Below are 21593 nucleotides of genomic sequence, written 5' to 3'. Positions count from 1 at the left end.
TCTGTCTTCTGTGACAGACACAGAAAATGTCAGCCTAGTGAAGAAATGAACCAATAAATGATACATGAGGGATATGTATAAGCCACAGCACAGGGTTAAGGTGAAGTGCTTAGATGAACACATAGAAGAGTTTTTAGCGTATCAAAGCATGCTGTTTTAATATTGGACCAGGCTTGCTCTGCCCAGTTGGCTCAGTTAGTGGGAGCATGGTCCTGTACACCAAAAGACAGGGGGTTCAATTCTTGATCAGGTTGCGGGTTAGATCCCCTGTCAGGGCATATATGAGAGGCAACCTATCGATGTTTCTCTCTCACGTTGACATTTCTCTCTCTTTCTCTAAAAGCAATAAAAACATATCCTCAGGTGAGGGTTAAAAAAGATTTAACTGGGCTTGGGATGCTTATTTATAGATGTAACTACAATTTAAATATGGATGGCACACTGTATGCAATTTTTTTCATTGTTTTATTTGCAAAAGACTCTTTTCTGCTTTTAGAGAATACCTCTTTTCTTTCTAACTTAAAAGTATCATGGTTGTGGAATTTCTTAGTTGGTTAGTATAAATGAAATTCTGACATCAGAGACAACACACACCCACTCTCTCTATTGCACAAGTACCCATCATCTCTAACCATGTGTTTTACCCAAATTGTCTTTCCCAAAATGGCTTTTATAAGAAACAGAATTGACTTTTAATTTTTCTTTTCTTTTTGCCTACTAGCTGTCCAGCTTGTATTTCCTGTGCCAATGGCCCAGGAGATGTAAGCAGGAGGAGAATTTGAGGTCTGGAACCTCATCAGTCAGTGCTATAATAACTCATTAAAAAGTCATATATTTCTTCCTTGCAAAAAAAAATTTATGAGATGGCCATGATGTTTGATAATCCCTTTGAAACAGAACCTTGGATCCGGATGAGGATAGTGCCTGTAAAAAAGTTTCGCTAACACAAACATTATAGAAACATACAGTCAGGGTAGCCATGGTGCCTGCGTTAGCAGTGAGAGAACGAGATTCAGCTTCTGGCTGGGCTTTTTGTTGTTCACAAACCTCTTGGAGTGTCTGTTTCATATTGATGGATTAGCTGTGATCAAGTCGTGATTTTGAGCTGAAAGTTCATCTCTTTAGTTGCTGAAGTTTAATACCATTGCAGTCCTTTGTCCTCCATCAGAACTCAGCGTGAGCTCCATGCAGAGCTTCCCTGATGAGCTGTGTGTGTTGTCTGCACACCTAATTGTCTCTCCCCCTTGAAACCGAGGTCGGAGTTAGTGAAAAGAAAGGGAGGAGTGCCTTCTCCAGAGACACGTGTCGTCACACGTGTTCACGTCAGACCCAGTGTCTGTGTCTCTTTCCCTGTCTTACAACTAGTCTAGCCCTCTCGCCAGTTTTCCTTCCCACTCCCACCAGCCATCAGTAGTGTGACCCAGTTTATGTAGATCTGCCTGTTAATGTTCCTGTTAATTAGCGCTTGCCAAATTAGCCAACCGCAATTTTAAAGAAAAATTGTATTCTCAGATCCCTTGAACCGAGATTCAGTGTTTCAGTGAGGAACGGAATGTGTGCATTTCACCCCAACTCACCAGATGGGAAGCAGTGAGGGACGTGCTCACTGTGTGTGTGCCATCCTTTCCTCAACACCCTGTCCCCCCCCGCAGAAAATAAATGCATGAATAATCAGAGCTCTCTATTTCCTTATTGCCCGGAAGCGCCTGCTGACCCTCAGAGGTGGAGTGAATATGCCTCATTTCCTCCCATGAAACCTGCCATTCCCCGCATTTTGCCAGCTCCTGGCTTTATCTCTTGCCCTCGTGTTGGTTCCTGGTGTTTGGAGTCAGTGCCTAGGGCACCCACTGACTCCCCTGACCAGGAGTCACTGTGGAAAAAGGAAGTGGACAAGAGTTGCCCACTTGGCCAGCACCTCCCTCACCTGACCCCATTTTCCCTGGGTGCTTTGAGTAACCTCTGATAGGGACATGGTGCTTGCTGCGTGCCAGGTGGTATTCTCACCTCCAGTTTACCAAAGAGGAAGCTGGAGCTCAGCGCAGTTGTTTCTTGCCCAAAGTCCTGTGACTAGTAAGTGAGGAGGGGTGCAAGACGGACTCCAGGGTCTGGGCTCTGCACCGTTTGACTCCACTGTTCTCTCCCGGTGACTTTCCGTGGTCAGTGCGTGTAACAGTCAGGTGATGGAGTTGGAAACGCAAAGGGAGTGCGCCCAGGTCTGCGTAAGCTGGGATTGCCCTTTCATTCCTTTAACCAGATCAAGCGCTGCGGTGAGAGAAAATGAGACAGGAAAAGAAGGTAGGAGTGGGGGGAAGGGGGGAAAGAAAGGAAAAAGTCTAGAGAGAACAGTATGTTGGGACGAGAAACCTATAAGTCACATGATTAAAGATGTTAACTGTAATGAGCACGTGGCGGTCGAGACGGTGAGCCTCCCAAGCTGTCTGTCCTGTTTCTTTGAAACTTAACGATGCTCAGACGGAGGGTGTGGGATGAGAGACGACAGAATCCTTAGAACTGTTCACCAACGAGACATCTGATACTGGCATGAAGGACAAAAGCTCCTGAAAGAATCATGAGGGACAGGGACATGCCTTATTCAATTCCACGAAGATGAGCTTATCGTCTGAGTCCTAAACCTACTTATTAAGTTTGGAGTTGATAAAACGCAGCTGATTTAACTTGTCTTACCTCATTTGGCTGCACTTGTTAAAACACAGACATTCATCTTGGGTGGCTCTTTAGCCGGGTTTGTTTTTTCACTGAAATAAAATTCCTGGCACAAGATAATGGAAAAAAATTCAGAGTTTCATCATATGCAGTGTACTGTTTTCTACACTGGAGAATTTTTAGTGCTTTGGAAATAATAAGTCTGTTTCCACAATTTCCTGCCCTTCACTAGGTTCTTGGAACGCCAAATGAGGACACTTGGCCTGGAGTTCATTCTTTACCACATTTTAAGCCAGGTATGTTTCATTGATTATAAATGACTGTGTGCTTCCCATATGCAAAGGCTGAAGATACAAATGCTACCCTTCGAACTAATATCTTACCTTGGAAAATCCTGGTTACTTTTGCCATTGTGTATCCCATCTGTTAGTGGACTTGTCCTTTTATTTTCACATGTTATTTGTTTGTAGAGATGAGATAAATGACATCACTCATGATGGGAGATTTTTATTCTGAGGAAGTACCACATTTCATTTGATAGGCTACTTGTGAAGTAAGCATTTATATTATCATCAGTTAGATAGTGTCCACATCTATGGAAACAAAATTTAAATTGGTGTACAACAGTGTGTGATTTCTTGTTCTAATACTAGGAAAAGTATTAAATTGTAAAAAAGGAAACGTCACATTTTAAGTTCCTTTTTAAAAACTAAAAATTTATGGTCAGTTAATTATACTTGAAACATGTGAAATGTTCTGAATGTCCTATTGTACAGTATTCAGTGTTTTTTTAATGTAAAATATTTAAACACCCAAACCAGAAAATCGGAGAAATGCAAAATTTATAAAAATAAGCTGTCACTTTTTTTCTCACCAGTAGGTGGCAGTCAAGAAGCTTTCAATTTTAATAATTACACTAGCCAGTAGTATCTCAAACTCGGTCTATTTAACTTTTAGAGGAGGATGAAAGGTTTGGAATTGCAAATTTTATAAAAATCAGTGAGATGAATTATTGTAAAATGATTCTCTTGGTTTTAAAATTTATTTCTTGGTTACAAAACATGCATTATAAAATGCAGACCTGCCATAAAATTACTGAAAGGGATTTTATGGGAGATCTAATAGTTCATCATTTTATGAGGGAAAAGAGCTATGAACAATTTCTGTTGTGGGAGCCAAGTATATTCTTTCTCTCCTCTTCCCCTCTTTTGGGGGACCATCAGGAATAAATTATCAACCCTAAAGAATGACTGAGTTAGGAAACTATTTTTATTCTTAATATTTTTCTTCTAAAAGTGTTGTGTACTGAGAATTCTTTTATCTTCTTCGGTGCCCCAAGGACTCTTTGTACTTTCACTGAAATTTTTAAATAACTTATCTGTTCTAAAAGACTATAGTGACTTAACAATTTAGATGGATTTTTTCCCTTCTTTTTTTTTAACCAAGCAAGAATCCTTCTCTAACTGCTCCAGTTGCCCCTCAGGAGTCCAAGTGAGAACAAAGCTCTTTATGAATGTTCCAAATGTGGCTCTTAAAGAAGGTTAGCTACCGCATGTTAGTATTGAAAATATTAAGCCCCAGAGAAATGAAACCAAGGACCCTGGCCAGATAGGTTAGTTGGTTAGAGCATTGTCCTGATATGTCAAGATTGTGGGTTCAATCTCCAGTCAGGGCACAAACAAGAAGCAACCAATGAATGCATAAATAAGTGGAACAACTAATCAGTGTTTTGCTCTCTCTCCCTCTCTCTCTCCCTCTCCCTCTCTCTTCCCCACACCTCCTCTTTCTTCTTTCACTCTCTTTTCCTCTCTCTTTCTAAAATCAATAAATAAAAAATTGAAAAAAAGTAAAAAAACAAAGGAGAGTATGAAAAAATTTAAAGAGTAAAAATGGCTACTGAAAGGAACAGTGAAGGTAGTCACTTGGCCTGCCAAGTTTCTGCACCAGAAAGCATCTAGCAATTTGTTCATTTTGGTGCAAATACAATTTATCTTCATTAACAACATACAAAATTATTTATTAAATGTTTCTTGGGAAGTAATATGATGTAGTGGAAAATAAGTTAACAGCTTGGGAACTTCATGAGATCAGCGATTGCACAGAATACATATTCTGGTGTTCCACAAATGTTGATTGTCCTGAATTATATTGCTTAAAACAGACCTTATTTATGTGACTCTTCTGATAGACATATGTAAGTTAGTTTGTATGTGTTCAGTGATTACTAGTATGGGCAAGTGTCACAACAGACACCCTAGTTCAGCAGTGGGCGTCTGGAAGAATCACATGTTCAGGCGGTCGGTGTCAGGCATGGGAGCTGACAGACAAGGAGGATGTTACGGGCAGGGCTTGGGGCTTGAGGATGAGAGTAGATGTGATCCGTGCTTCCTGAGTTTGCCTTCAGAGGGGTCCGGGGAAGACAAGCTAATAGACGAGGCAAAGGAAGCCAGTCTGCGAGTACTTGCATGCAGCCCAGCAGCCAGAACCCTGGGGGTTCTGTAGCCTCTGCCGCACGGACCTCCTACTCAGGGGAAGAAGGCGCACAGCCCCAGAGGAGGGAGTATCAGTGGTGGGGTCCGTCTGCCCTGCCCCGACTCTTCACTTCCTTATTTTACCCCCAGGAGTGCCTCAGAAATTTGAGGGAAAACGAAAAAGCCTGAGCCATTAGGCCATACTTTGTTTTGTTTTCTTCTGTGTAATAGCCTATTTTTTGGAGCAGTTTTGTTTATAGCAAAATTAAGTGGAAGGTGCAAGGATTTCCCATGTACAGATGCCCCCACCCATGTGCAGACAGCCTCCCCGTTACCTGCACCCCCACCAGAGTGGCACATCTGTCCCACTGGTGGGCCCTCATGGACGTGTCATTGTCACCCAGAGTCCATAGTTTGCATTCAAATTAGTTCTTGTTGTATGTTCTGTGGGTTTGGACAAATGTAAAACCACATGTATCCACCATGATAGAATCTACGAAGTAGTTTCCCCGCCCTAAAAATCCCCTGTGCTCCACCGTTTATCCCCCGCTCCCACCAGCCCCTGATCTTTTTACTGTCTCCATGTGTTTGCCTCTTCCAGACAGTCGTACAATTGGAATCATACAGGGTATCGCCTTGTCAGCCTGGCTTCTTTCACTTGGTAACAGGCATTTCAGTTCCTTCACGTTTCCTCGGGCCTGGACAGCTGATTTCTTTTTAGAACTGAATATTCCATTGTCTGGATGTTCGTTCACCTGCTGACGGACACCCTGATTGCTCCAAGTTTAGGCAGTTTTACATAAATAACGTGCTATGCACATCTGTGGGCAGGTTTCCCTGTGGACGTACATTTTTCGTTCTTTTGGGCAAATACCAAGGGGCGGGACTGATAGGTCAGACGTGGTTTGCTTGATTTTTGAACATTTAAGCCGTTCGAGATATCAACCAACATTAAAGGGAGCGCGGTGTAGCTCCTCCCATCGGCAGAATCACTGCGCCCAACCTCAGGCTTATTTTATTAGTTTCTTAGGTTTCTTTTCTTGTGTAACTGAGGAAATTGTTTATAGATAGATGGTGTTTCTTGTATTAAACACAGTGTTCAGTCTTGCTTTTCGTCCTCACGCATCCAGTGGGGCTTTCATATCACCACGCAGACGAGGCTGCCAGGGCTCCCCGGTCCTCGCTGTTGGCTGCTGTGGGGGGTTCACCTATGCCCTGCGTAGGGACATTTGGGTCGTTTCTAGCGGCTTGCTTTTATCAATGACCAGAAGTAAGGTTAAAGAGTGAATGGGTGTATACGGGTATAACTTTGAACGCTGCCGGCAGGCTGTCCAAAGGGCGGACTCTGTTACCGGTGATGGTGCAGGTGGTGAGGAGTCCTGTGGAGGGAGGCAGAGCAAGAAATGGGCTTAGGAAGTGCCAGGGAAGGGGCGTGTGCACCTTTAAATTGTAAGTGGGATCAAGGAAGCCCCCACGAAAAAGATGATATTTGACTGAAGCCTATGAAAGAGCCATCTAAGTATTTGAGGGAGGAACTTTGCAGCATGACCCAGTAACTTCCCTGAAGTGGGAAGAAGGGGGTAGAAAATGAAATCAGAGGCAACAGGGGCTGGGGCAGGTGATATGGGGTCTTGAGGGTTACTAGTAGTCTCCATCATTGACTCCGAATTGGATAGAAAGTTCTAAAAGATTTTAATCAAGACCGTGCCTGCTCTGGGGGTTTTGGGAAGAGCGCCTGGCTCTTGTGCCCAGAGTGGGGGCAGGGCAGGGGCAGGGTGACCAGCGAGGAGATCAGGCAGGAATGTAGGGCGGAGGTGAGATGTGCCACGAGTTCCCTTATCTACCTTCTCAGCTGCTCTGTTTCAGCTCCGAACTTTAGGTGGTTTTCCCTTGGAAAGCAGAGCAGAACTGGAGCAATGTTGTAAGAACTGTTAAAATATTAAAAGCACAATTAGACGACAACTGTGTTTTATTCTGTAGTACTTAGCCTGTGTATATCCTCTTCCCCTCTTACGTTTTTGCTAAACTCCTTAACCTCAGCTTTTCCCCACAGCAGCCAAGCAGCTGGGACAGAGCGCGGCTGCATAAAATAAGTCACTAAGTAACACATGTTGCTTCCACGCATGCGTGGCAGTGTGTGTGCTGCACACCGCGAGCCCAGACTTGGGAGCTGCTAGGGGCTCGTCCACTGTTACTTCCATGTAAATTTCCCTCAAATGAAATGGGATGTGCGTCTGTTCCTTCTCGGCACCTGATTGCCTTTCCATTTCTTTTCCTCCGCCCTCGTGATGTTGTGCCTTACGGTCTCAAAAGTAGACGTGCCCCCCTCTCTCTACTCCCTTCCTCTCCCTCTCCCCCCTCCGTCACTATGATGATAATGGCTTACATTGTCTTGTGCATTTTACTATTTACAAAGCAAGTTAATACATGATCTCAATTGGTATTTAAAATAATTCTGAGCCGTTATCATTGTATTGTCCTAATTCCATTATCCCACTTTACAGACCAGGAAACTGAGGCTCAGAGAGATTGTGGGTCTTGGCCAAGGCAACATCTCTAATATGTAGCAGAGCCAAAAATCAAAACCAGGTATTTCAAGTCCCCAGCCTGTAGTCGCCTGCACCTCTCTAGGTGAGCTCCCCTGACTGGGGACAAAGAAGCACATGGGAGAACTGCCAGGCTCCTCTCGGCCCTGCCTTGTGGCACCCTGGCACAGATCCGTATCTTCTGGGAGACGCTAGAACCCACCCTCCACCTGCATCTTCTAAACACCTTTAAACCTGCGCTTCCAATGAATTGTCGCTTCCAGAATACCCTCTGGGGACCTTTGGTTTCACATGTACAGTTCTTAGTACCCGGCGGGGAAACTGCCCTGGTCCATCCATGGTTTGTAGCCGTGAGGAAGTGAGGCCTTAGCCTCAGTCATGCTCTGGGCTTTCCCCTCATTTTTGAGAAAGTGGGAAAAGCTGCGGAGGTGCAGACGTGGTTGGGTGGGATGTCCAGTGCCGGAAGCGTGAGTACAGGGCATGTTGGAGCCATGATGCTGTCCTGCCCAGACCGCACCTGTGGTGAGGGGATGCCTAGGGCCTCGCGGGGACACCACCTAGGGCCGCGAGGGGACACCTGCCTCTCGCTTCCAGAAGAACCACATCTGCTCTCTGCAGCTCACAGACGCCTGTGGAAATTAAATGAGATCATCTCTTTTTACATTCTCTTTATTGATTTTTATTTACTTCTCTATTTTTAAGAAGATTTGAGCTAAGTGAACAATTGATATAAAAGTGCTTTTAAGCTGTGAAGGGCATATAACTACAAAGTAACAATTTGTATCATTTACACAGCTTTCTCTGGTATATCCTTTCCCACTGGTCCTTTATGCTTTACCTCAAGAACCCTTTTTTATGTCTTGATTTTATTTTTTATGTCTTCTTAAAATTGATTGAAAGCAGCTGTAATGGTCACGGGTTACATCTGAATGTGCGAGAGTATTAACTATGTGATGGTTATAAAATGGACTTCAAAAATTATTATGTAAATATCTTACTCCTCTCAGATTTTATTGCCAAAACCCTGTGGGTCTGCTTAGGAAGGATGTTTTGTGCTCTGCCCCACCCCCGCACGCCCCACCCCCTATCACTCAGCATCTTCTCCAACTTGGCCACGTACTGAAAAAGCCAGTTAGTAAATAAATGTATGGAATAAGTGAACTTGATAGAGCAGAGGAAGTGAAAAAATAAAAACATTAAACGTGACAGGAAGGACAGACTGTCAGGACGGTTGTTCTTTCTGATTGGGACAGTCCTGCTGAAAGGTCGTGGGTGGCTGCAGGCTGGGGAGAGAGCATGGACACCCAGCGGCCTCGCTGCCATCTGCGCCAGCGGTGCCCCCGGGCGCCTGGTGTCCACAGGTCTGGAGTGCGGAAGGTCAGTCGTGCACAGAGCAGAAAAGCCCCTTGTCTTTTGGAGCTGATGTGCCAGCGGGAGACAGATAACAGACAAATCACAAGTTAGTGCGGCTGCAGAGGTGTGGCCACAGAGAGGGCAGGGGACGGTTTGGATCAGGCTGGTCCTGAAAGGACAAGGTGAAGAATTCCGATTTTATTTGAAGTGTGAGAAGATCCATTGGAGGGCTTTTGAGAAGAAAAAGAGACTGATGTTTTCTGGTTTCAAAAGGACCTACTGGCTACAAAAATCACAGGCCTATGGAGGAGATGGAAGAGGCTTCACCTCCAGCCTGAGTTCCTCTTGGTGAGAGTCCTGCCCACAGCTCTGGGTTGACAGGGGCCTATAATGGCAGATCCTGGCTGGGGAGAAATTATTCTCATCCAATTAGCAGTTGTGTCACAGACATGGGGACGGGTTCTTCCCCCCGCCCCATAGGTCTATAGCTGACCAAGGATTTGAGATAAGTCATAGATGTGGCCAATGCTATAATATGAAAATAAGAAATGGCCCCAAATCTTGATAACCACTCAAAAGCGTAAAATACAGCAGTCCCTCCTTGCCCATAGTTTTGTTTTCTGCATTTCAGTTACCTCAGTTGTGGTTAGCTGAGGCTTCAAAGCATTAAATTCCAGTAATAAACAATTCACAAGTCTTAAGTTGTGTGCAGTTCTGCGTGGCATGATTAATTCTTGCTGTGTCCCGCTCCGTCCTGCTCTGTCCTGCCCAGGACATGAACCACCCCCTTTCCCCGTCTTCACACAGTATACACTGTATATGCCCCTGCCCATTAGTTACTTAGTAGCTTATCAGCTGGAGTGTCCTATAACACAGGGCTTATGTACAAATAACTCTTATTTTACCTAATAATGGCCCCAAAGTATAGGAGTAGTGATGCTGGCAATCCAGACATACAAAAAAAAAAAGCTGAAAACTGCGTCCTCTAAGTGAAAGGTGTGTATGTATAGGGGAAAAACAGTATACATAGGGTTCGGTACTTATCCGCGGTTTCAGGCATTTGCTGGATCCTGGACCACGTCCCTGATGGGTAAGGGGGACATCTGTAACAATTCACTTGCTCCCCAAAAGACAGGCCTATGTGTGGAATTATCTTTCTGAATTGTAGGAATCCATTTCAATGCAAAGCAGAGAGACTCTCTGTGCTGACCTTCTCTATATCTGCTTGAAGAATTTTACATTTATTTTCACTAGAGGGCATCGGTAACGATGGAGACTACCAGAGTGTCTCGGCAATGCCAGAGAAATGTAGTAGTAAGATTAAATTTTCAAGGAGGAGGAAGATTCTGATTTCAGCCTTAACAACAACAATAACAATAAAAATCCTATGTAGACTGGTGTCATGTTCTTACTTTTGGAATTTCATAAAATTCAGTCTGGTAGTCATGCAGACTTTATCAAATGCCAATCACTACAGAAAGAGTTCTCCATCTCTTTAATAATCCTTCTCCCCCACCCAGGAGGATTAAAGTCCTTGTATACTGTCCAATTTGCCTAATTCAGTTAATATCATATCTAAGAAAAGAACTCCAGTTTTAGCCCAAGGGTGGAGATTAGAATTAAGTGAAGACCAGAAACTCTTTCAAGGTACTGAAAGAATTGTCATCTCCTTAAATGCAGAACATGGAAGTTGTTGCATACTATTGGCATTACCGTAAACCAGCCATACACATCTTACTGCTTTCTTAAATTTGTAACTTGATACTTTATATTTACCCTGCTCACGATGTATAGCTAGAAATGTATAGCCAGCAAATGTATAGCTAGAAACCTATGCATTGCAAAATAGTCCTTCATCTCTCCTGATCCTGAACTCTTAAACATCTTTCTAAAAACTGGTAAAAAAATCAAGATTTCAGGAAGGGGGACAGGGAATCGGAAGTTTCAAACAAGAAAACTTGATACCCCTCTTCAAGTTGAATCTTGACCACAGCACCTCCCGGGAAGGAGTGGAACTCCGCACAAGTTCATGTGCAGCTGGCCCTCTCGAGCAGAGGCCGCTGTGACTCAGTGCATGAACCACGGGTCCGGTGAGAGAAGGATTTTTCTCTCCTCTGTCTCTGCAGCATTGGAAGCGCAGAGAACAGCATGGTGTTTGTAATCTGGGAATTTGTGTAAGTTTTTTGCATTTGGAAATTTTTGGAAACATAGGATAATGAGGACAAATTTAAGTGCTGGTTGGTGATGGTGCTTGCATTGTACAGTTTTCGCTGTTTGCCAAATGCTTTCACGCGCCCTGTCTCAGGAGCTTCTCATGGGGGCAGGTAGACAGGAAGGTGGATGAGGCCGAAGGCTGTTGAGGAAAAACTGACTTCATGGTCCAAGGCAGCCTGGGGCCAGAACCAGACGTCGGAGTCAATTCTACTGGTTGAGCTCAAAACACGCCACTCCAAAGCTGGTTCTGGGTGCCCGTAAGTGTTTGCTCATTGCTGATGCCTGTGCGGTGAGCTGGGCCAGCCAGCTGATCCTGCCCGGGGCTTGCCTCAGAGCTGCAGGTTCAGTTCAGATGGTTCCACGAATATGTCCTTGGCACACTGCAGATGCAGAATAATGCCCTTCTCTGGGCAAGACACAGGAGCACAGGGGTACCGGCCCCCACAGGCACATTTCAAGCCCTGTTTTGCATCGATACCACTAATATCCCATCACGCACATGAAATACCAGTGGGGCAGGGAGAGTTATACCCCACTTGTGAAGGTGGGAGGGGGAGAGAGGAAATCTCTGAATGTCCCCTACTAGGTCTTCTAACTTAGGAGGCCTGTTGGCTATGCCAGGCTAAAATAAGTGAGTCACATTCATTTCTGTTTAGAATAATATTGATTTTAAAACCCATTTAAGCCATTATTATCAAGCTTCCTTGCGAGACAGAAGATGTGTGACTATGGAATAGTAACTCATGCTAACAGGTGAAAGAAAAAGTCTTGGTTTCTGTTATTTAAGAGGTAAGTAATGTTGTAGCTGCTCCCACCCCCCCTCCACCATATTCAAGTCAGACCAGTAAATAGGGTGATAACTGACCACTAACAATGAGCTCAGCTGGGAGATCTGATGGAATTTTCTTCCCTCACACGTGTCTTTGATACGGGGCTGTCAGAACACCTTTGAGGCTAACGCTCAATAATATTTGCAAAGATTACTTTAAAAGAACCTCAGTATGTACATGGGTGCTTTTGCCTCTAAAAGCCAGCCTTATGAATGCAATTAATAACCTCTTGACTGTAAAAAAGGACAGTTGATACCCTCTCAGAATGCCGGTCCCTGCCCTCGCCACTGCATTAGAATCACGGCATCACATACGAGGAGTTAGAAAAGCAACAACATGTCTGGGATTTCATTCATTTCTTTAACTGTTGCCTCAAGATGGGTATTTAGGGTAGCTTAGCATTTACCCTCCCTGGAGTAATACTTCTTTTTATATACTACATGTCTGCCTTGTATACATATAACTGCACTAGATGCTCAGCTTTTCAAGCATATTTTATTAACAACAGTTGTGGTAGTAATAATAGCTAACAGGTATTGAATGTTTGTTATGTGTCAGGCACTCTTATTAGCTCTTGAGATGCATTTTCTTACTGAACATTCATGGTTAACTCTTTAAGGTAAGTACTGCTATGATGCTATATGTAATACAGGGAAACTGAGGCACTTAAAGATTTTGTTTGAGGGGAGGGCTTAACTAATATGTCTAAAGTCACTAGAGCTTGCAAGACATTTGTCCGGCATGTCCTGTGTGCACAAGAAGGATTTGTTCTAGACTTAAAAGGGTGAGACAATCGAAGCATGGAGAGTTGGGAGCAAGGAGAGCACTGCTTGTTTGCTTGTTTTAGCAGACTTTGCTTGTTAGAGAAGTTCTAGCTTCACAGCAAAACTGAGCAGAAGGTACAGAGATTTCCCGTATGCCCCTTGGCCTCCCCCAACACACACACGGCCTCCCCCCACATCAGCATCCCCTTCCAAAGGGGTAGGTTGTTTACAACCGATGAGCCTGCATTGAGACATCATCATAACCCAGAGTCCCTAGTTTGCATTGGGGATCACTGTTGGTGCTGCACATTCAGTAGGTTTGGTCAAATGTGAGATGACGTGTATTCGTGATTGCAGTGTCGTGCAGAGTAGTTTCACTGCCCTACAGAAATCCTCTGCCTATTCATCCCTCCCTCCCCCTTAGCCCCAGCCACCACTGATTTTCTACTGTCTCCGTAGTTTGCCTTTTCCAGACTGTCACAGAGTTGCCAGTGAGAGTTTTATTGCTGGTTAAAGCTTTGATTTGTTTGTGCTTCTTATGTGTTCCGGCTCTTTGGTAACGGTAGACTGGGAGCAGAGTCCCCGTTCAGCCCCTGCTTCAGGGCCTCAGGCAATGCGACTTTTCTAACTTCAGTTTACTTTCTTGTAACATAAAGTGGTTAGACTGCCTGATTGCTGGGGTCCCTCCTAGCTCACCCTTCCCCAAGATGGTTCCGAACGCCCTTTCTGATCTGATCTCTTTCCGCCTTTGCGGAGTTTGGATGGAGGAGTGGGTGAGGACACATGGAGAGTAAGACACAAAATCTCTATTCTCCTTTCTTTCCTGGGACCTGTAAAGATTCATTCTGATTTGTAAATAGTACCCTTTAGACTTTAGGGAATGCCTAAGTGATTAAACTTTACCTCTCTAGAGAAAACTATCTTATGGAAAGAGAAGTGTTCCCTAGCTTTTAGGGTAAGAAAGGTGTGAATAGTTTGAAGACCTCACCTGAGAATATATGCTCACAAGTCCACATTTGTATGTGTATTGGAAGAGCCAAATGCTGTCCCAAATCAGAGTTTAATGAATGTAGCAGAAAGTTTGTTTCTAAAAGTTGCTCAAAGATTACTCATTTTACAGTGTGCATCACTGGTAATTGAAGGATAGTTGGCCACAGCCGGGGCGGGGCGGGGTGCTGCAATCTCCTCCTGTCGGGACTGAAGGCTGATTGGCATTTGAGGAGGCCGCTCTGGGTGACAGGTACAGAACCATGCAGTTTTGTTCAGTGTTAGTATGTCACATCAGGGCCTCTCACTGAAAACAGGAGAGCCACATCATATCTCTGTCATATATTTTGGAGATAGCAAGTGTTTTAAAGCTGTGATTTGCAACTGTGCAATTTCTAAAATGCCCTGTTTGGATGCCTGTGCTGTTTTGGAGCTGACATATCTAAAGCCCACACACTTTGGAACAAGCTTAGTCTCCTCTAATTGGGGTAGACCTCCTGGCTGTAGCTGGATTCTGCTTTACGTTGGTTCTGAGCACTATAGATTGTTTCAATCCAGCTTTGTTGTATCTCGATCAGAGTATCAGCTGATACTGGTTTGGGCTTGGATTTCCTAATAAATATAAAAAGGTAACATCTTGTGGGCACCTGTAAATATAGTGTTCTTCTATTGATGGTCCCGTAGTATTGGTTCCCATGATTTACTGTGGGCTACTTACAACCATGTGTATTTTGCACATCGCTCTGTCCGTAGTGCCTAGAGCAGGGCCTGGCCAACAGCAGGTACACGGTGAGTACTTGTAGAAAGGACAGAGAGTGAATGAATACTCCTGCCTTCCATCCTGAGGGATTGAGGGGTGTTACCTATTACACGAACAACTAACTAGGGGGATCATCTGAAATGTCACCAAAGTGACTCGTGACTGTGACCGTGTTTGTGGTTCACCCTGACAGAGGATGGGAGCCTTGTCCTTCCACTGAAGCAGCCCTGAGAAAGGCCTCAGGTTCTATACTGTGGCCAGGTGGGAAGCCCAGAGCTCTTTGCTTATATTGTTATTACTTGTACAAGTCAGTAAGAAAGAATCCCCAGGAATTTAATTGTGGATAGTTGGAAATACGGTTTCGAGTAGAGATTTTCAACCTTTTTCATCTCATGGCACACATAAAACTCTCCAGCACACCACAAAAAATATGTTTATTGCCAATCTGACAAAAAATGGATATAATTTTGATTCATTCACACCATGTGGCTACTGTTGTGTTGGCTGTTGTCATTTTTTTTAAAATTTGACAATCTAAGGAAAAAGAGGGCAATATCCCGAGTAAATAGTCAAGTATAGCAAATTTTAAAAATTCTGTGGCATACCAGTTCAAAATCGCTGATTTAGAGAGTTAATTATAAAATACGAGGGCGGTCCAGAAAGTATCCTGCCAGGTAATGTGAAAAATAGAAATATTTATTGAAGAAGATAGAAGATAACAGAAACATTGTACATAGGAAAGTAACCCCTCAGTCCCCTTCAAAGTAGGCACCTTGGGACCTCACACAGTTCCCCCAGTCACCATCAGCTGCCCCGGTGTATTTTCATGAATCTCATTGACAGTCTGAACTCTCTTCTCTTCCAAAGGTGATTTTAGTTTGGGAAAAGCCGGAAGTCACAGGGCACTGAATTTGGGCTGTAGGGGGCTGAGTCATCTGGGTGATTTGATGTTTCTCCAAAAAAATTCTGCACCAGACGTGATGCATGAGCTGGCGCGTTGTTGTGGTGAAGCTGCCAGTCACAAGTTGCCCGTAATTGCAGCTTTATGAATCATGTAAATAGTTTCTGTGGAGGAATGTTCAAGCTTAACACAAAATTGGATGCAGATTTGTTGCTCCAGTCGCTCAGTCATTTTGAATGCAATGGCCACACAGTACACATGCTCACTCAATGGCATCTATTGCTCCCACTGACTAGTACAGTGAAGTCATCACTGTTCACACATGTACATTCCAGTCCACTCTCCTTGGCTGCCAGGTTACATTGATGTTGTGCAAACTGTTCTCGTTATATTAACAATGGTTGGACTTTTTTTCTGGACAGACGTCATCCATCTAATATTCCCTATGGCGTTTTGGACAAACTTATTTTTTTATTGAGTTATATTTATTCCATGGTGTTATATTAAATTGGATAATGTTAAATTCATTTGCAAAAGATACACTAAAGGTTGAGACTTCCTATGATTTCGCCGCTATTGGTAGTCCTCCTTCACCTCCCTCCCAGCCCCCCAACTAAGAAGAAAGGAAGAAAAAGAAAATGTTAGTTTACAAATTCTGGTTTCACCTTTCAAGTCCTTTGAACATACTGATGTTTTTTATTTGTTGGCTGATTTAACTATTTGTTTTCTTGTTCTTGAAGTTAAAAACACAGCACTGTCTTATAGGTACACACACAGACACACACACAGAACCATTGATTGAAAGAGAATGTGGAGAATAACGAAATAATTCCCCTGTACCGTACAGGACACGCTGATAAGGAAATAAGTAATTTCCAAATTAGGATGGATCTTCACCTGAATTCAAGTCTGCTTTCCTAGTGCCTTGGGCCATTTCAGGTGTAGCTCTTTTAAGCTGGGAGACCTGGAATCTACAGCATTGTTCTCCAGTCATTTCCCTCTGGAATTTCAGTGAATTGCAATACACAAGCATAGCTGGCAGTTTAAGGGAAAATCTTTCCAGCCTTCCGTCCCCAGCCCATCGTCACCGTGCCAAACAGCAAATGATTTCTCCCCTGGTCTCCCGCTGAGTGTGATCGTCCTCTGCAGTGTCTCTGCGATGAGCGAAGGTAAACTCAGCCTGCAGGCTTGAATTAATTGCACTCTCCAGTTATGCTATGAGTTAGCCAATGCTTTAAATCACAACATTCTAAACTTCTAGTTTAAACATAATTGGAAAGAGAAAGCTGACGTTAAAGCACCAAGTGACAGTGTAAACTTAGCTGAAGAACAGTATAAAACACACATAGGCACGTACTCAAAGAATATGATGAATTTACTCATAGGCATTTGAATATTTTATTAAACACACCTGTTATTAATTTGGGGCACTAATGTAAACCCCTTTTTATTTTCAAAACTTACATGGCTAATTATGTTGCTTTCATTCTAATGGAACATTACTTTTAGTTATGATGGAAATAGTTTTAAAATACGATGCAAATGTAATGTAGGCTTATGGCAGAAAAGGTTAGAAATGGCTTCATTTGAAGTTGTGTACTTTAGCGGTTGAGATCTGAAAGATGCTGTTGAATGCAAGACATCAGGTCCCGTGTGTCACTCCAGCTAGTCGCAGGGGTCTGAGTTTATCTTGTCTTCATTTGGAAAAGAGACCAATGCAGTTAGCGGCCGTGTCTCCGGCTCTCAGGGGACTGTGTCCATACCCACACAGCAGCATTCTGGCCCTGTGTTTGTAATTCTGCACTTGCTTGTCTGTGCTACTGAACTACATCGCCAGGACTTACTCATCCTCGTGTGCCTTCTGCCCAGTGCAACACCTGGCACACAGGCAGGCACCCCTGTGACCATCGCTAAAAGAATTAAAAGTTTGTGTGAAGTAGAAGGGAAGTGTAGGAAGATTTCACTCTTCCTTATTTTGTCTACTTTCATGTGTCAGGTTTCTGTCAGTTTTGGCTCTTTTATGCACAGCTAAAATTGGCATGCTATGTTTTGGGAAAAAAGTCTATTAGCACATCCTGTCAAGCTCTAAATAGAAGCAATTCTTGGAACTAATATTTATATATAATCACTAATTGCTAAGAATAATAATTTACTTGTAAGTGTAAGATTGTATTAACTTTATCTCTAATGGAATTCTTGTTCATCCCCAAATCATAGCAAATTGTTAAAATTGCTTTGTGGGGAGTACAAAGGTAAAGAGATCAAATTTGTTTTACAAGGACAATTGGCGTAATGAAATTTTAAAATATATCTTGCTTTTTTAATATTTTAGATAATAATTTTTTAACTTTGTGAAAAGAAATATTCTTCCTATTTCTCCTTACATTGTGAGTTAATCCTCAAACCTAGAATATGCCTTTATATTTTTGCCCTAGTAAGAATTTTTAAAACGTGCAATACCTGACCATTTATTTAGACAGGGGCACTGACCTCTTTTCTCTTAGATTGTCAAATTTAAAAAAAAAATGATAACAGCCAACACAACAGTAGGTATCCAGTGCGAATGAATAAAAATTGTATCTACTTTTTGTCAGAGAAGCAAAGAAAAATTTTTTTCTTCTGCCACAGAATTTTAGTAATTAGTTCATAGATGGAAAATTGCTACTGTGCACCACCTGGCTGAATTATGTTGCATCTTACATGGTGCAGTCCTGCTAGAGGGTGATGCAGACGTTAGACATTCTTGGGACACAAGCGTGTACATCGTTGGTGAGCACTTCTGCCTGCAGCTTTAGAACACTGGACACGTGTCATCAGGCCTGATCTTTGGCCAGTGCGCATCAGTCATTATAGCGTGGTGGCTAGTTTCTGTACTGATCAGTCAGTGCCTATGCCTCACAGGTTATTAAGCATGTTACTGGCACTACCTAAGTTTCAGATGGACTCTTTCTCCCTATATTCGCACTGCAGCCAGAGCCCGAGTCATCGTCTGTCTCCTGAACAGTCGTAATAACCCTCTATTGGTCTTCCTGCTTCTGGCCTTGCTTCTGCTGGTGTATCCTCCAAACAGAAATCAGAGTTCTCCATAAAAAAATTTTAAAATGCCTACATCACGTTTAAAGGTCACAGCTGCTCTGTAGGGGCTGGTCTTCTGCCCATCTTTGTCTCAGCGTCCATTCATCTTTCCTGGGCTCTCTGCTCTAGCCACTCGGTCCTCAGGCTCACTCCAGCCCGGGGCACAGTCCCTACCAGACTGCAGACAGGAAGGTTTTCTGTCTGTTCCCTCCTGTATCCTCTGCCCCAATTAGCATACCGAAGCACAGTAGTTGCTCAATAAACAGTAATTGAATGAATGAATCATTGCACAGTATTTCCTGTGATTCCTTTGAATAAACTCTGTGTTTAGAGATAAGAAGCTAAGTGTATTCTTAAATTTCTTTCATTATTCTTGTCTAATGGTATTCTTCTACATGAATCTTATTGTAGCAAAAACAATGCAAATACTTTTTAGTCTCTCCTTCAAAAACGTATAATTAAAAGCAGACAACACTGACAAAAAACACCAATACATGTTAAGCAAGTTTAAGCCTTTCCAGTGATAAATTATTAGAAAGAAATTAGGTCACTATGAAAAAAAGAAACCATTTAATTTTGCTGGAGGATGTACACACAAATCCTGTTTAAATGGAAAACACACCATGTTGTTATGTGTAGAGATTTTGTATTATCCTTTTCAGATAAAAATATATGTATTTTAATGAAACTCCAGCCAGATTTCCAGTGGAAACTGTGTTTATTTTGTTGGTGTCTGTTTTGTTGGAAACTCCCCTCTCCTCGACACCCACAGGGGTCGCTCTACACATCTTGTTTTATTTTGTCAGAGCACTGTCTTTTCCCCCCAGCTTTATGGAGAAATAATTGGCATATAACATTGTGTAAGTTGAAGGTGCACAACAGAGTGACTTTATATATGTACATATATATTACAGAGGGGTCAACCACAGTAAGTTTAGTTAACACATCCATCACTTCACATAGTTATTTTTTGTGTGTGTGCTGACAACTTTTAAAATCTATTCTCTTAGCAAGTTTCAAATACACCATGCAGTATTGCTACCAGTAGTCACCACGCTATACATTACATCCCTGGAATAAACTTACCTTATAACTGGGAGCATGTACCTTTGCCTACCTTCACCTTTCCCTCCCACCTACCCACCCCCTCACCCCCAGGCAAGGATCAATCTGTTCTCTACTATTATTAATTTCATTTTGTTTTTTGTTTGTTTGTTTTTAGATTTTACATGGAGGTGAGATCACATACAGTATTTATCTCCCTCTGTCTGACTGACCTGGCATAATGCCCTCACATCCCATCTATGTTGTTGCAAATGGCAGGATTTTCTTCTTTTTATGGCCAAATGCTATTTTTGTATATGTACACCATAATTGCTTTATCCATTCATCCACGAATGGATACCTAGGTTGTTTCCATATCTTGGCTATTGTAAATAATGCTGTCATGAACATAGGGATGCAGAAATCTCCTCGAGATAGTGATTTTGTTACCTTCAGATATGTACCAACAAGTGGATTATATGGTAGTTCTGTTGTTATTTTTTAAACTGCAGAGAAGGGAAGGAAAGGAGAACAAGAGGGAGAGAAACATTGTTGTGTGAGACATACACCCATCAATTGACTCTCGCTCACCCCTGACCCGGGACCTGGCACCTGGCCTGCAACCCAGGCATATGCCCTGACTGGGAATTGAACCAGTGACCTTTAGGTTTGCAAGCCAGCATTCAATCCACTGAACCATACCAGCCGGGGCTATTTTTAACTTTCTTTGAGAAACTTCCATACCATTTTCCATAGTGGCTACACCAGTTTATATTCCTCCCAAGAGTGTACAAGGGTTCCCTTTACTCAACATCCTCACCGGAACTTTTCTCTTCTCTTCTTGATAACAGTCATTTGAACAGCAGTGAGGTGCTGTCTCCTTATGGTTTTGACGGACATTTTCCTGATCATTAGTGATGTTGAGCACCTTTTCATGTATGTGTTTCTTGCCTATTTGAATATCTTCCTTGGGAAAAATGTTCAGGTCCCTGCCCATTTTAAAAATTGGATTATGTGTGGGTTTCCTTGCTATTGAGTTATGTGAGTATCTTTTGTATTTTGAGAAAAACCTCTTATCAGGTATGAAGTTTGCAAATATTTTCTCCCATTTTATAGGTTGCCTTTTACTTTGTCGATTGTTTTGCTGTACAGAAGCTTTTAGTTTGTTGTAGTCCCTCTTGTTTATTTTGCTTTTGTTGCTGTGCTGTGTGATCCATAGAATCACTGCCAAGATTCCCTGTTTTTTACTGTGGTTTCAGGTCTTACATTTAAGTCTTTAGTTTTTGTTGTTTTTTTTTTTAGTTAATTTTTATAAGCACTGTAAGAAAGGTATCCAGCTTTATTTTTCATTTATTTGCATGTGAATATCCGGTTATCCAGTTACCCCAGCACGGGATTTATTTTGAAGAGACTGTCTTTCCTCCATTGAGTACTTTGGCTCCTTGTCAAATATTTATGCGCATGAATTGATTTCTGGGCCCTCTCTTCTGATTCATTAGTCTGTGTGTCTGTTTTTATGCAAGTACCATACTGTTTTGATCGTTATAGCTTTGTAATACAATTTGAAACCAAGAAGTTTGAAACTTCCAGCTCTGTTCTTTCTCAAGATTGCTTGCACTATTAAAGGTCTTTTCTGATTCCATACAAATTTTAGGATTTTGGTTTGTTTCTATGAAAAAAAGCCACTGGAATCTTGATAGGGATTGCATTAAATCTATGAGTGACTTCGGGTAATATGAATCTTTTACCAATATTATTTGTTTCAGTTATGAGCATGGAAAGTCTTTTCATTTATTTGTATCTTCTTCAGCGTCTTTCAGCACTGCCTTATATGTTTCACTGTACAGATCTTTCACCTCCACACTTAAATTTATTCCAAGGCATTTTATTGGTTTTGCTATTAAAAATTGAATTGTTTTCTTTATTTCTTTCTTGGTTAAGTTGTCAGTATATGGAAATGCAACTGATTTTTATATACTGATTT

General features: G+C 42.5%; 1 protein-coding gene across 3 annotated transcripts in view; it reads left to right on the top strand.

The window, feature by feature from the left end:
- The window catches only part of CDK14 (cyclin dependent kinase 14), a 549832-nt gene that overhangs the window by 398449 nt on the left and 129790 nt on the right, over nt 1-21593 (top strand). For all 3 annotated transcript variants that reach the window (XM_037066082.1, XM_037066084.1, XM_037066083.1), the window contains one exon: nt 2897-2960. In XM_037066082.1, coding sequence (XP_036921977.1) covers nt 2897-2960 — 64 coding nt within the window. The remainder of the gene's footprint in view (nt 1-2896; nt 2961-21593) is intronic.

The sequence above is a fragment of the Sturnira hondurensis genome, unplaced genomic scaffold, assembly GCF_014824575.4.
Source record: "Sturnira hondurensis isolate 20B ecotype Veracruz unplaced genomic scaffold, ASM1482457v3 Scaffold0016462, whole genome shotgun sequence".
Taxonomy (NCBI): Eukaryota; Metazoa; Chordata; class Mammalia; order Chiroptera; family Phyllostomidae; genus Sturnira; species Sturnira hondurensis.
This window is presented reverse-complemented; position numbering and strand designations above follow the sequence as displayed.